General features: G+C 42.3%; 2 protein-coding genes across 5 annotated transcripts in view; one reads left to right on the forward strand and one right to left on the reverse strand.

Moving 5' to 3' along the window:
• Positions 1-15,426, forward strand: part of cenpv (centromere protein V) — a 32,930-nt gene that overhangs the window by 11,182 nt on the left and 6,322 nt on the right. For 2 of the 4 annotated variants that reach the window (XR_016086146.1, XR_016086149.1), the window contains exons 7-9: positions 5,835-5,910; positions 7,797-10,537; positions 15,204-15,351. The gene's annotated coding sequence lies outside the window, so the exon portion shown is untranslated. Of the gene's footprint in view, positions 1-3,408; positions 3,506-5,834; positions 5,911-7,796; positions 10,538-15,203; positions 15,352-15,426 lie in introns of those variants that run through there. The other 2 variants (XR_016086147.1, XR_016086148.1) reach the window with 2 other exon arrangements.
• pigl (phosphatidylinositol glycan anchor biosynthesis, class L) overlaps positions 1-15,426 on the reverse strand; it is a 28,464-nt gene that overhangs the window by 1,573 nt on the left and 11,465 nt on the right. The window contains exons 3-5 of the mRNA XM_088907185.1: positions 7,056-7,146; positions 3,488-3,555; positions 1,264-1,295 (exon numbers count right to left, since the gene is read on the reverse strand). Of these exons, the coding sequence (XP_088763311.1) occupies positions 1,264-1,295; positions 3,488-3,555; positions 7,056-7,146 (191 nt within the window). The remainder of the gene's footprint in view (positions 1-1,263; positions 1,296-3,487; positions 3,556-7,055; positions 7,147-15,426) is intronic.

A 15,426-nucleotide genomic window follows, 5' to 3' on the forward strand; every position in this document is an offset into this window, starting at 1 on the left:
TGATCTGGGTCTGATAATGCAGCCATTTTTTAAGATTCAGCCCTGGTGTGGCTCTCTGCTTTGAGATTAGGGAAGAATAGACTTCAGTAAAGCCTGAACCACGATTGTGGGATTAACCTGGAATGAACCTGCCTGTCTCCAGTCAGCTCTCCCCTTCTGGCTGCCATATGGTCTTTATGGGTTTGTCATTGATAGTGTAGTGTAAAGGCTGGGTAAACAATTTCACATGCTTCTTGTTCTCACAGGCCAAAATGTTAGGAACTCAAATCTAATGAGTAAATTATCTTGGTGGTGGGCTATGCATGGTGCCTTGAGAAGCTGTGTTAATTTTCCCTGGTGAGAACAATGATCACACAACCAGAATAAAATGCATTAGAAATGATGCAAATATGTAGGTTAGCTTGAAATCCGTGCTTCTATACCATGTAACCGTATAACGTGCTTGTGCATTAAGTGCACTCATGCATTGAACACGAAATGTTGTGTTTACTTTTAGACGTCTGGCCTTTAGGCCTAATGTCAGACCAGACAAAACACACACAGACACATAGATCTTTAAACACAGCAGCCCCAGGTTGTCTATCCTACCACACTATATGGGATTCATAATCCACAGTACTGTGATGAAAGAATTCACCACTTGGAGAATGACGTATGAAAGGCAAACAGCAGGTGGCACTCTTCACTGATGTTTATCGTAATAATAGATATAATTGCACATCCGCTAACAGGTGCTTTGTAGCCTTCTACTTGGCAGTAATCATCTCTGATGTACTTATTCACAATTAAAATAGAAACTTTTTTTTTTTACCCCGAGAGTCTGAATGATTAAAGAAAGTCTGTCGCTTCAAAGAATGATGGTAAAAGGAGGCCGGCGAAACCCTGAGAAACTACTTCTTTCATCTTCCACTTGGGACAGTTCACTGCGTTCATTTTCCCCCGTGGTCCAGTCAAGGTGATAGAATATTTGTGGCTGCTGTTATTGCTGAACTTGCCGTGTCTCCCGAGTCTCGCAGCGTCATGTCAAATTCTCCTGAGAACATCAAATGCCAGGGGTGATCCCCATCTGCACCGCCATGATAAAGGTGACAGCAAATAAACATGACAGCTGCAGGTTGACTTTACCAGCTGTGAAAGGAATTGCCTCTTTTGCGACTTTTTAAATTTTATCTTGACGTTATCTTCTAGGTGTAGTGGCTACTTTGCCCTTCAGATAAGGTCGTTCTAATGGACGATGTTTTAAATACACTATGAATAACCTACCTTCAGGCATTTTTCCAGTGGAAACAAGATATCTGTTGGCAGAAGTAAGGAAAAGTGTTACCAAGATAAAGACAAGTCCGGATTACAGGCAGGATATTTTCACATTTCTAGTTCAATGTTTTTACAAAATATATAAGATATGATTCGGTAAAATATAAATATACGTCTTCACTTACTTATTTTTCAAAAGCACTTTTCTGCCTTTCTTTTGAGGAAGTTGTAAAATAACTTATGGCTTTATGGATCATTTCTAGTAAAAAAAAATGTAAGGTTTGTTTTCCCTTGCATGTACGCCACGAGTGTGTAAGGATCATACAACTTTTTCTTCATGGATTAGATTAAATCCTAATTGTTTTAGGCTTCTTGGAGAAATAAAAAAAGTGACCTTGTGCCCTGTTGCATGGTTTGGCTCGCCATGCTAGCTGGGGTTAAGAAAATAGCTCCTATTTGTGGAAACTGTGTTAGAAAGGAATAAATTACAGTATGTTTGCATATGGTTTTGCCGACTGAAATCAGTTTCTGAAATCTTAAGTGTCTGTTTTCCTGGATCACATCCAAGTGGGAGAGAGGTTAACATTTTTAAGCTTCTATCAGGGAAATGGTAGTTGCGTGGATGGGATTGGTCAAAGCTTGTAAGAAAACAATTGTGGGATGAAGTAAAAAAATAAAATCTTGACAGCATATTTTAAAATGAAGAAAGCACACTTTAAGTTTAGAGTATGACACAATTGCCTTTACCCATCTCTTCTCTGGCTCAATGTGGGCTCTGATAATAATATTGTGAAAAGTGGTCAGCCTTTATTTTTTCAGTTGCAGGGGTTTAATGGTTAATCGCTCACAGTTGAGAAAACACAGATGAGCTTTTTCTTTTCAAAAATGTTCCTCTCAGACGGTGACTGCACCGACATGTCAAATTGACCAGAACATGGAAATGTAGATTTTTTTAAGTGGATCATTTGTAGGTTTACTGTTCTACCTGCTTGCTAAATATCTTTCTTCTTTTGCCCTTTTACACAGAAAAGTTAAACATCTTAACTTATAATCCAGTTGTGTGGTTCAATCTGTTTAATGCTTTTTACCTCAATTTCACATCCTAAACATTTTCTGCTCATATTTTCAGAAGGTGATATGAGCCCAGGTAACTGATAATCCATCTGAATCTTAGTTTAATTTCTTCTGGTGTGACAGCACATGGGCACCACCTGGCTCTTTTTGGTCATATACTTGAGAAGTCTTGGTAATTTAAAGTATAAATTCCAGACAGTTGAAAGCCTGAATACTTTTTATTTTATTTTTCAAATTTTCCGGTAAATAACATACTTAATTTTATGAGCTTCAGGTGCAAACTGTGTCAATTTGTAGCAGTATTTGGAGCTTAAGTGTGTGGAATATCTTAAAATCAGACCTACTCTGCCTTGTAATTGTGTTAATTATAAAATTATAACTCCCCACAACCCAATTTATTTTTTTAGTTGTAGGCATAAACAAGTGCAGATATGATATACGTTTTTTAAGAAAGTACTGCCTGTACTGGTATATACCATATATTTACTGCTGCAGGATATTGGGGTTCTTCTGCAAAGCTCAACTGATGTTTAGTCTAATTTACTATTAGCTGATGCAAACAGTGAGAGGAAAAGTCTATCCTCCACATGACTGTTTTACTCCCCAAATGAAATGCACAGTGGTTTTGAACCAGTGCTTGTATTTTTTTTGCCTGTGGTTTGGACCGCTTCACAGTATGAAGCGCAATTTATACAGAACGGAACACTGGTTTAGGATGTTTGGAAGTGGTGCAGTTGTGAACTATAATTAGAGGATCCAGAGAGTGTTCATCTTTGGAAAAGGCCTTTCATTCACTTTTCTTCATATGCAAACATGCTGTATGTGAGCGGTCCTGGGAGTCACACTGAGTCTTTCCTTACATAGGTTGAATGTGCATGCGAGTCTCAAGTGGACTGCGGTGTCTAAACAGTTTGGGCCCTCTTCTCTTCATAACTGTCGTCCTATATCTCTTCTTGTTGTCATTTGTATCGATTCTTTTTTTTACTGTTCTTGAATGATTTCTTTCCTGTCCTTACTGTATTTTATAAGCCACCCTGAATAAGAGTAGCACATGAGCTAATTGACCGTTTTTTTTCTCAGAATCAGAGAAGAAAGGAAGAGATGGGAGGCTTATGCATGAGGTTCCAATGTGTTTTAAACAAGAGAGAGCTTGGTGTACCTGAGGGATCTGTAGAGGGCAATGTGGTTGGCATGGCCACTCACTCCACTGCCATCAAATGTCAGCACCTGCAAAGTAAGACAAGTGAAGGAAGCTTGAGTAGGTAAGGGTGAATAGCTGAAGTCTGGGCACAACAGTGTCACAAGATGGCGGTGCTTTGTTCTGTGGGATCAAATCATATTTGTTTTGCATGACACTCCTCTGACTGTCTTTTTAAAGAAAATATCTTTGCTGAACACCTGGACTGATGTGAGAGAATGTATTGGTGCTGGGGTGATACAAAAAATAATTAAGTAAAATAATTCCAACTTTTAAATTGATAGTGCTAAGGCATACACATATATTATGGATAATACATTTGTGGCAGTGATGGGAGGACACTAGTTTTCAAGGGATACTGCTCTCTGGTAGAAACAATGGATTTCCACCTTAGTGTGGTGGAAATAGTATGAGTGATATTACTGGTAAAGTGCAAATTTAAAGAATGCACTGTGAACGTGAATGTGCTCTTTTTTGTCATGGCTGAGATCGAAAAAAGACCACCTCAAATGCTGGTGTTCTGGATGAACTTGACCAGAGCCTTGCTGAGGTAAAACAGTCGGGTCGGTGCTCTGGAGTGTCAACAAAATCCAAATTCCGAGAGGGCAGACGGATCACGGGAGAATGCGGGATGAAACCGAGTCTGTTCCCATACACGTTAATGATAACTGAAGATCTGGATCAGCACTACAGGAGGCTAATTTCAGGCCCTCTCGGCCACCGTCAATTAACATGATGGGCAGTTCATCTGCAGGAATGATATGTTATTATACTTTTTTTTCCATCATTCCATGGGTCCAGCCAGCTAGGGAATAGAAAGGCTCTAGAGTTGGCCTATTTATGTAACGCTTGACTTTTCAAAGATGGAATTGTTCCATGGTAAACTGAAAATTAAATCACAAGCAGTTGCAGGAGAAGGTTTGTCTAGCCAGGACCGAGTGTTCTGAAGATCTTCTCTGGATTCATGGTTTAGAAAGCACTCCTCATACTGTGCGTGTGCTGGGAGCAGAGCCTGTTTTCGAGCAAAAAGAACATTGCTTGGCAGGAGTAAACTGATAGTTAAAAGCTTTATATGGGGATACCACATTCTTCTTGTACAAGCCTTTCTCTCATTAAAAGCGAGGGAGGAAAAATCTGCTTGTTAACTCAGGAATTAGAAAGCGAACTGTATGTACCCAAAAGGCACAGCGTGGAACAGAATGATAGCTACCATTCGGTCTTGGTCAACCTCAAGAGTAAGAGAACCCGTTTATAGCTCTGATGTCTGAGGATGTAGAAGATGCAGGACGACAAGCAACTGGGAGCTGGTTCTTTGTTTTAAAGGAACCGTTTAATCCCAGTGAATCTTTAGTTCTCCTGCTTTAGGCCAGGGGCTTCCAAAGGAAAAAAAAACACAACCACATAGATCAGACGCCTAACTTGCAGCCAAGACCATGCAAAATTGCTTACTGAGTAGCAGTTCTCTGCTCAATTACTGGTTCAAGGGAAATTGCCCACACTGGGAGTAAGGTTGAACAAGAATGCAAATGTTTTGTAATGACCCACAGCGGCTCATATCAAACTCTCACAGACTCTGCACAGCATAATTGGCGCTGAAAGGCCCTTTAAGACCTAGTCTGCATCTGCTAAAGCCAGCAGAAGCTCTTTCCCGGGGGGTTTCAGGATTCTCTTTTCCTCTGGAGGAAGTGGCTCATCCAAGAAACACAATGTGACAAAACAAATCGGAATTTTATGAATCGGCTTCCGTTCTAGTATGAGAAAACCATTACAGATCCCCATGTTGGCCCAAGGAGCCGAAGTCAGGCTGAGGAAGTAGCCTGCAGCTGCCCCAGTCTTTGTATACACTGACTGGGGGGAATCATAATGTTTTAGGGAAACTCCCGTTATGGGAAATTGATTGGACACCTGTAAGCCTAAAGTTGATTCTGTTTCAAATCTGCTTTCTGCTTTGGACACCATCTGGTAGGATGCTAGAGGTTGCTGTGCTCCAGTAATGTGCATTTTATTCCAGTCACACCCTGTGCATTTTTGTCATGAATCCTGGCTGTGTGTTTACTCATATAGGCTGTGTGTTTACTCATAGTAGGCTGTGTTTTGCTGCTGCGTTTGAATTGATTTAATCACATTTTACTGTTTACACAGTTTACTGTAACACCTCAATTTCCCTTTGGGATCAATAAAGTCTTACCTTTCTATATATCTATATCAAAATTCAAAATTTTAAAATTATTGATAATGTAAAAATTCAAAAATTAATTCTGTAAAAAAAACACTAACTTTGATCAGCAGGTGCTGTGTTTTTTTTCAGACAATAAAAAATTGAGAAGAATCATCCCATCCACAGACAGTAAAGAATATAAACCAGGAAATTCTCTGTGCAACAGGTGAGAATTAAAGAAATAAACTTAATCCCCTGTGACAGCCATAAAGGTAACTTTTGTGGATTTAGATGCCCTTATAGTAAGTTAATTAGCATCCACAGTTGTGGTTTAGGAGCAGTGTGACCTATCATGGCACTGACAGAACACAAAGGCACAGAGAGAATATGAATGCCCTAATTAGGTTACCATGAGAACGTCAAACTGGACTACTTGTCATGTCTCAGTGACACAAATGGACCAGTCTGCGTCTCGAAACAGATACGCTGCAGACATAATAGAGGGGACCTGAGGAGGACCCGCTCGGTCTGAAACTCGAGAGGAGCATTATAAAAACAAAACAAGCCCTGCTTCAAAGGAAATTGAATCAAGGCACATCTAGAAGTTACAGCAGCCATTTATTATTGTTAATTTGATACATGTACAGAAAGGGTAGTTTTGAACTCCTCGCAGCGGCTGGTGTCGAAGACGAAGAGCAAAAAGCTTGCCAATCAAAGCGTGACCAAACGATGATTATTATATATCACTCTGGTTCAGCTGTACAACTAGACTGGTAAACTCTTAATTATACACCCCTCTATGTGACAACCTTACAAAACCGAGTTACCGAAGCACAGAGCAACACTTAGTTTGGAGTCTCCTGTTATAACGTTTACAAAGTGCTCCTTAGAAATGCTCTCAACATTTTAAGATTAAACTAGAGTAGCCAATTTTCTACTCTTGTGAACACTTGTGCTCTCTGAGGCCGAGTGCTGCCAGGGCTGTCGTTTTCGTGTCTTTCTGCGGTTCTGGTTGGGGAGATGGTGAAACCTGAGTGTGATCTGCAGGCTGGACACGGTTTCCACGTCCACTGCCACCTTGCAGACATAACCGGTCGGCCCTGCTTGAAACTCTCAGCCATCACTGCCCAGAGGCAGAAGGTGGATTTTAAAGCAGCACTCCTTGTGCCACAGGGGCTCGGCCTGTTCTCTGCACCCCAGCACCCACAGAGTAAGCCACTGAGGGCCCAGGTGAGAAAAGGCTGTAACTGTTCAGTAGAGAGTCACGTGCTGCTTGCCTTTTGTATCCCTCAGGTGGGTTTATATTGAGTAACAGCCGATATGCTTTTGCATTTTAGGCTTTAACTAGAAAAAGAAAGAGTGCAGCCTTACCAGATTAATAGCAGCGGCCTTAACTTGCTTGAGGATCAGGGAGGAGACGAGGTGTATGTCCCACTGGACGTTGGGATCATCTGGAAGCTCTCTGAAAGACAGCGTCAGAGGATGTGTTCGATTTACTTGTACACAACATCTCTCGCTCTTTCGTTCAACCCCCAGATATTTTTTAATATGAATCTGGATAAACCCAGAAGGAAGAATTTAATTTCTGAAAGATGTTTTTGGATTGAGTTTTCCCCATGGAAAGGAAACATCAAAACTGGGAAAATCTCAGTTACACATTACACTGTGAACGACTGCACTGAGAGAGGGAGAGAGTGGCTTGCGTGTTCTGAAGTCTCGTGACATTAATACACCTGGCATAGTCTGCGAGATCAAAGATGCCAGCTTTGTCTTCATTCTTTAATTCCAGGCCTCTGCTACGCTCCTTTTGCAAAGAAAAGAAGATAATCCCAGCATCACATAACACAGTGTGTGTCTTTTCAGTCCTACTGCATGACATCAATATTACATGAACAGCTACTGCTTCTGAGGATGGTGGTAATACTAACCTGATGCCACTTAAGCGATAAGCTGATTATTCATTTGAGACGAGCCTGTTAAAAGTCACCAGTGCCTTGGTCATCTACTGGGCAATACTGTCCAGCTGATATGCCAGTTTTGCTTTCAGTTTTATTCTTATAAAACGGGCTATTTAATCATTTCTCTCTCCCCTTCTTTCTACCCACACTACAGATGCTGTCAAGATCAATAATGGAGGAGCATGTTTCATCCAGTGGTATTAAAAGAGTGCAGCAGCTGCCAGTGCTTGTTAGTGATTAAGGATGTTCAAGACAGCAGAGTTTCATTTAAAACCTTTTCAGGTGTAGGGAGATCCCCTTTTTTGTTGGGCACAAAGTATTTCTGCATTTTCTACTGTAAACGAGATTATACTTTTATTAATTTTTTTCTATTTTATTTTATTATTTGATTTGATTTAGTAATCCCCAATGAGGCACATTGCTTTAACTGATCAAATACTGCAAAAACATACATTAACCTACAACTATCTGGAAAACTGCCGACGACACGTGCTTCTCAAAAGTAAATTAAATGGTAATTGTGTCAGAAGTTACAGTCTAATGGTCAGACATTAGCAGCACGTCTAACAGTAACACACACCCCTGCAACATCCAGGTGGCCTGAGAGGCTGAGACGCCGCAGGTGAGTGGAATGTGCTTTCAGTACAGCAGACTATGTGCAACAGAACGATGTGACAACAGGAAAAAGTTTTTTAGCTGAGTTTTCCTTAAATCATGCTTTAAAAAACAAAACGTATCGGGTGGGTGAACTGTATTTGTGTTTTATGGGATTCAAAGGTGGGTTTTCCATTTGATTTACAGAGTACGTGCTAAGATTCAAATTCCAGTGGCCCTTGTACTTTTCTTTCGTAAAAAACAAAGAGGCTCAGAAGTCTATGAACCCTGGCTTGGCAGGAGCTAAAGGTCACTGAGTCTTTGCATAATATTCTGCTTAAAAACTTCAGCCCCGGGAAAATGATTACACATCACACACAAGGGACTGAGCTGCTCCATTCTGTTCCACACTGACAGCTTGATTACCAGCCTCTTAAAATATGGGTGTCTGCTTTGAGCTCTTGCCATTTGTAAATGGAGACAGGTTGGCGTCCATCAATCCAGTGCTCAGTACAGCTCCCTCCTTGGCCCTCACAACTAGCAATGCCTTTTGATCTCTTCTGTGATCCTTTTTTATTATTTGTCTGAGGGGGGAAATCCAATGTTTACACCAGTCTTGGCATCAACACTTGCACACTATACTTCATTTCAATAAAATCGGCCGTTCCTTCTTAAGTTTTTGTATTTTTAATGTTTATCTAAATTCTTTGATAGCTTAACAGTTTAAATTGTGTTCCTTTACTATTCAAATACGCAGTATTCTTTTCTGCACCGTCACTTTTTCGAGTAAGGCGGCATTCGAGGGCGGAGCGGTGGCACTGCGGCTAAGGATCTGCGCCTGTGGCTGGAAGGTTGCCGGTTCAAATCCCGCGGCCGGCAGAGGAATCCTCCTCCGTTGGGCCCCTGAGCAAGGCCCTTAACCCCAGCTGCTCCAGGGGCGCCGTACAATGGCTGACCCTGCGCTCTGACCCCAAGCTTCTCTCCATGTCAGTGTGCCTTTGTGTCTCATGGAGAGCAAGCTGGAGTATGCGAAAAGACGATTCCTAATGCAAGAAATTGTATAGGGCCAATAAAGTGATCTTATATTATCTGATTGTGTACATAAACGAAGCCAATCTGCATTTCCAGAGCAGGGGAAAAGCCGTCATCAATGTTTCTGAGTAAAGAAGGCCGAAACACCCTCAGCAGCTGTGTTGTTCTGAGAATTGCTCTATCTCCAGCCACAGGGAGTGTCAGAGTAAGGGAGGCAGGAAAGCACGTTCAGGCTGGTTCACAGACAGACAAAGGTCAAGGCAGTTCAGATGAAAACAAGAGCCCAGGGATTCAGCTTCATTAGGTTCAAAAAGAACGCCTGCTTTGCGAGAGAGATTAACCCCCTTACTGCTGAATAACGGATTCCACAGACTGGAGTCCTGATCATCAGCCCCACGGTACTGTAGGCTTAAAACATAAATTTTATATTTCCATCACCCTGTGCTCACAACTTCAATTTTGTCCCATGGTATTTTCCAGTAAGCTTTCCTGTTAAAGTATAGGCCTAAGCAAAAAAAAAAGTAAGAATTTAAACGGTGCTGTTGTAAACGATTTACTATTAGCCTCCAAAATCTTTCAAGTATTTTTTTGCTTGTTTAGCGTGCAGACCAACCAACTGGAGAGACTGTCAATGTGCCTCTGACGTGTGAATGTGATTTAGACTATTTTGAACAGTATACCGTTTCAGCTTTCTGTCTGAGGACAGAACAAAAGTGAATTTACAACCAAAGTGGATGAATGCCACTTCTCTGAAAATATAATCATACAAGCTTGTCTTTAAAGACAATGCCAGTCAGAAAAGCACAAGCACACACACCAGGGAATTTGTAAACAGAAATATTTGTATGGTTTGGTTGGTAACATGCCTGCAAATAATGTTGCTCATTCCTGGCTGTCTTTGTGTACTGTTGTCGAAAAACATATGGTTTTAAAATTCCACAATTATACAAACTATAGAATAACTGGCATTGGGGAAGGTAACATGCTAGGTCCAATCGCAAGGTGTCAAAGAATTACTCAGAACCATCTGAGTTTCTGACAGAGTTTCTCACAGTCTTGATACAGATTTTCATTTCCTCAGATGGGGATGACTGAGCATTTCATCTCCTGATGAGCAGAAACAGCCAGAAGGCAAGGCTCAAGTTGGGATTCAGTTCAAATCAGGCCTAGGAGCCCCCAAGGACTGTCCAGCCTGTCACTGCCCATGTGAACTGACAGCTCGGACCGAGGACTTTAACATCAGTCGCTTACATGATCTTACATGATATGGTAAGTATTATATATTATAAATATTATTTGTAAATGTCACATTATGTATTAGCTCTGCCAGTCCTTGGTGTTTCTTCCTGTAGTATTGAATGCTAGAAGAGCCGGTGAAAGATAGCGCCGTGATTTGGTCTCAAGTTTCCCACCATTACCAAAATCTTCATCTCCTGTGGAAGAGATGCCCAGGCTCTGAATGGGGGGCTGTCTGCGTGTCAGCTGGGGGGGACGTGTTCTGTTTCAGTAACTCCAGCAGCTCCCATCACCCGAGAGAAGAGTCCTTATGTTCTCCTGCATGTCCTGCTGACAGGGCGTTGCAACGGGCAGCGCGGACAGAGCTCTCTCCGCGTCGAATTACAGCAGATTCTCTTCCTCTGCCAGCAGCGGGCAAGAGGAAGGCCAGGTGAAGCGGCTTTGCTTCATATGTTTCTAAAACAAAGAAGAGCTCATTATGCACTTGAAACCTCTGGCACGATTCCAGTTACACCTCCGGGAATTTTCAGTAACTGCTTAGAGGTGGGCAGTGATCTGGAGCTTAACCTCTACAAGGCGTGATGCTGGGACTACACCCAGCATAGGATCCCAGGCCTTTGCAGGACACACACAAGCATGCAGGGCGCGATTTAGAAATGCCAAATTGCCGAAGTCACCTTCGGACTGTGGGTGCAAACCAGAGCTCCCCAAGAAAACACAGGAGAACGTACAAACTGCATACAGACGGTGTCCCAGGCCCGAGAACTGTGAGGCACCAGAGACAAGAGCCATGCTACCATGCTACTCGAATACGGGCCTGGCTATCTCGCATACGATCCTGAGATTGACACTGCAGACAAAAGCAGCTATCACGTCTCCCAGACCTCCTCAAATTACAGCCCTAGAATTGAACAGATCTCAGATCTTTCCTCATGCAATGTAGCCTGCCTTCTTTACAATTTCTCAACTCCTCAGTGCTGTCAGCACCATTAAACCGAAACGGAAAGCAGCGCGGAAGGTGTATCCGAAACTGAATTCCTCAACAGAAGTGCCGAAATGGCGGGAAAGTAGAGCACTCCAGGTCGGATTACAGGCTAAGTACTCTCAAGTTTCCCGAAAAGCTGATCAGTTCACCTGTCATTTCAGTAACCGCAAAACTACTAGTGTCAGTGGCCCAGCTGTATATACTGTAGGACAGTGGGCCTATCCTGTTAGAAACCCCAGCTGGAAAGGATGTTTCCACAGCTACAGTGTTACACACAGCCGCAGTGACACACATTTATGGACCATTCGTTCCCCGTCTCCCTTCCTTGCAGGAAGCTCAGATCGTGCACTTTTACATTTTAGTTCTGCTAGAATAGCCAAGTAATCTTGCCAACTACCCTGAATTTGGAATCATCACAAACCCTGAGCAGACCCTGTAATGGCTTAATCCACTGCATTGCCCTGTAACAGGCTTTGTCAAAATAGCTGCCCATATCCTACTGTTTTAATTCCGGTTTTAAAAATACCCATGGCAATCCAGTAATCCTGCATGTATTTTTTAATGTTTGCTAATGCTGGACACTACAACAGTGTATAGGGAATGGATTGACACAGTTTGCTGTGTGATTGCTTTGTCTTGACTGTGCGATGAGATTGGGCTCTTGGCACTGAACGTGTTAAAAAGTTTCTTTCCAAAGTAGGGGACACATCAGAGGATCTCAAGGTCACAAGGGCAGATAAAAGAGAGTAATGGTCTGAAATTGAGCATATTTACTCCGAATGAATAAAGCCCTGCAACCTCCTCACCCCCAGCCCCCCGGACCCCTGCCTGGAGATGGGACTGTTGTGCCTGTCAGGGAGGGTGATGGATCAGGACACAAATCAACTGCTGCCGGGGTCACTGGGGGTCTGGGGGGGGTCACATGGTAGGTGTTGTGCTGAAAAGGGGGAAGGGAACTAAAGTGGCTGAAACAAAAAAAAAAAAGGGTTGCTGTTATCTGTGCTCCAGTACCCAGGTTGGAATTAATGCAGATCAGCCTTGTGGCCCACCACTGCTGGGCTCATCCAGCTTAACACACGGTAGGCTGAAACAATAGGAGGGGACAGAAGTAACAAAGCAATCCATTTCTGCCTCCTGCCAAAATACATTTTTACTACTCCACCTCCCAGAAACCAAAGTGAACAGGCTTCATTCACAAAGTGATAATGCACAATCACGCTCTGCACCTCTTATTCAATTTCATGGCTCAGGTTCAAAAGTTGGTTCAAGTAGACTTGTCTGTGAATTACTATTCTTAAGTAATGCGCATTCTTAAAAATGGAATAACTTTTCCAGGCTGAAGGAAGGCAGATGCTCAAGATCTCAGAACAATTAAATATTACAAGTTCACTTTAAAGTAGAAGTATTAAAGGTTTTGCAAAACAACTGAAAATGTCATTTACAGTGATGTTGCTGTAACTGTGAAATGAATGACATTTTACTGTTCTAACTGCCAGATACCATATTTTGCATAGAGCATGTAGAGGGTTACTTAAGAGCTTGCACTGTAAAGAGTGAAAAAAAGGAGACCTCCTTCTCTGGTCGTTAAAGCTAGAGGCTGCGTGGTATATGTTTTCTTTTTCCTCAAAGGATGTAATCACATGCTCCTACGCCGCTGGCTCTTACACAGAGAGACGCCTGCACAAAACCGACTGAAACATTGCTTTTGTTTTTTTACAGTTCAGCACAGTTATTAGTGAAACTCAGGTGACAACACAGCTGCAGCTACAGCCTAAAACAAATTTTAACAATAAGTGGAGCTGATCTATCTGACCTTTCTCAAGCAAGGAGCTGGCAGAATATCAGCTTAATCAGTGTGTTATGCGGCGGCTTTGCTATAGTAACAGTGCACATGGCCCAGAGTAACCCCTCCACCTCCTGCTGCTTTGCATGTAGCAATCTAATTGCCTGCAGGCATCTGAATGCAGTTGTTGAACTTTGGCCTACTACAAAATCCGCCTTGCTTTGACTGACAGCAGTTGTTCTGCCTGTTCACATGGGCAATGACCTAGAATCATAACTGGGCTTCAGAAAGAACCGCTCAAAACAAGCCAGCAAGTAGCTCTTTTAGATTCATGGTTGTAGAAACAGTGATTTTTTTCTGCGTTTTCGCACGGGGTATTGAATACAGAAAACACAAAGGTGGTTACGTTTATACTTCTGAGGCGGCAAAGCCATTTCTGAACTTTTTGAGAGCAGTCTACAATTGTGAAGTGTTTTTTTGAAGTAACTGCTTGGCTTCAGGTAAAAAATCTGTGTGTCCAGAACATTCAGCTGTAAAAAGATTACCCTATATTGGTACATTCTGAGACTTTACCTTGGCAAACCTTCCCCCTGTTCTGTTGAGGCTTTTAATAGTACTGATGTCTGTTTAACACATTAAATATGTGCCATGAAATACCTTTCAGCTCAGCACTCTCCTTAACATCCGGCTGTGCAGGAGAGCAAAGAACTTGTCAGGAAGATTACGGCTGTTTCCTGGAGTACTAGTTATGTATCTTATCTCATTCGTGTTTTTGCATGCATTGTCGCCCTGAATTTAACACAGGGTCAGTGACGGCCTATCTAGGATGCCAGTCAATAATGGTGCACAATGCTGTACCTCTGAAGGCAGCTGCTGCTTCATAATGACATACAGCACTGCATTCAGCTGGGAGATAATGACACTGGTTTGCAGATTTATTACAATTACACCTGTGTTGCCAATCTGTGTGAGGCTTGTGAACAGCCATTAAACTTCCAGCCAAATTTATCACTGGAAACATTGGCTGTGATTGTCCATGAACATAAAGATAGAATATTTCTTACCCTGTAGTGATTGAATGAGATACAAAGCTGCCAATAAGGACGCTCATGGAACAGTTTGGATGTCCAAGTGTTTCATTATAAAATCAGAAGAACACTATAGAGCACCACAAGAATCTGACACACTGGGTGAGTGTGTGACTGGAGACAGGTCAGTTGAGTTGGCGTCTATGTATACAAAAATATGAACGACAGGTTTTGTTATTTTTTAAGGCGTCCCCTAATCTTCATTTTAAATGACGTACTGCTCAAGGTCATCAGATCTACACTTTGTTTCAGACTGTTTCAGAAAGAGCTCTCTGTCTTAACTGGATTCAAGAAGAGACAACATGAGGAGTATGACAGAGCATCCCACTGTATTGAGTGGTGCCCTGGTGTCTGTACAAAAGAGGCACATTTGAAGAAGTGGGCATCTAAAGGGCAGTACGTCAGTAAAAGAAAATTGTAAGGTTGGCAGCCTTGGCTTTGACAGTATTCTGAAATCAGCCTGTTTTGCAATCCTCCTTGACCAAACTCGTGCCTCCCCCGAATCGGCAGGGCTCATCTCATCTACTGCTCACCAACCCAAGCGTAGGAGATACCTAAATATCTTTTCAAACAACCTGTTTGACTAATGGAAAATTGCTGATGCCCTGAATACAGAAAATGGTCCATGCAATCAGGCTGGATGTTATATGTCTAGCTGTAAAGGGTAAATGGCTTCTAAAGGTCCTTTATCTGATCCTGTGGTCTAAATGGTCTTCTGAAGTTTCAGCCTTAAGCTGTTCCACTGATGAAGTTAACAGGCCCATGTGCTGTCCTCAGCACAGAAGCAGAGGTCACAGTAAGGTCTGGCAGAGCTCACAGCTATGTTTTGTCCTTTTCCCCCAGAACACATATCATGCAGTGCAGCATGAGAAGAAACAGACTGGTTTATAATTAAACGCTCTGGAGGCTGCAGACGAGAGAAATCAAATCATCTGAGGCAGAAGCACTGGCTGGATGATGGCACTTCTTTGCGGACACAACAGTAAAACAGGTACAATCCCACTGTACTGGAACTGGAATGAAAACCTACAGACACTCTTGAGCCACCACAACCAGGGGGACCAGT

Source organism: Atractosteus spatula, chromosome 27, assembly GCF_055471065.1.
Source record: "Atractosteus spatula isolate fAtrSpa1 chromosome 27, fAtrSpa1.hap1, whole genome shotgun sequence".
In the NCBI taxonomy this organism is placed as follows: domain Eukaryota; kingdom Metazoa; phylum Chordata; class Actinopteri; order Semionotiformes; family Lepisosteidae; genus Atractosteus; species Atractosteus spatula.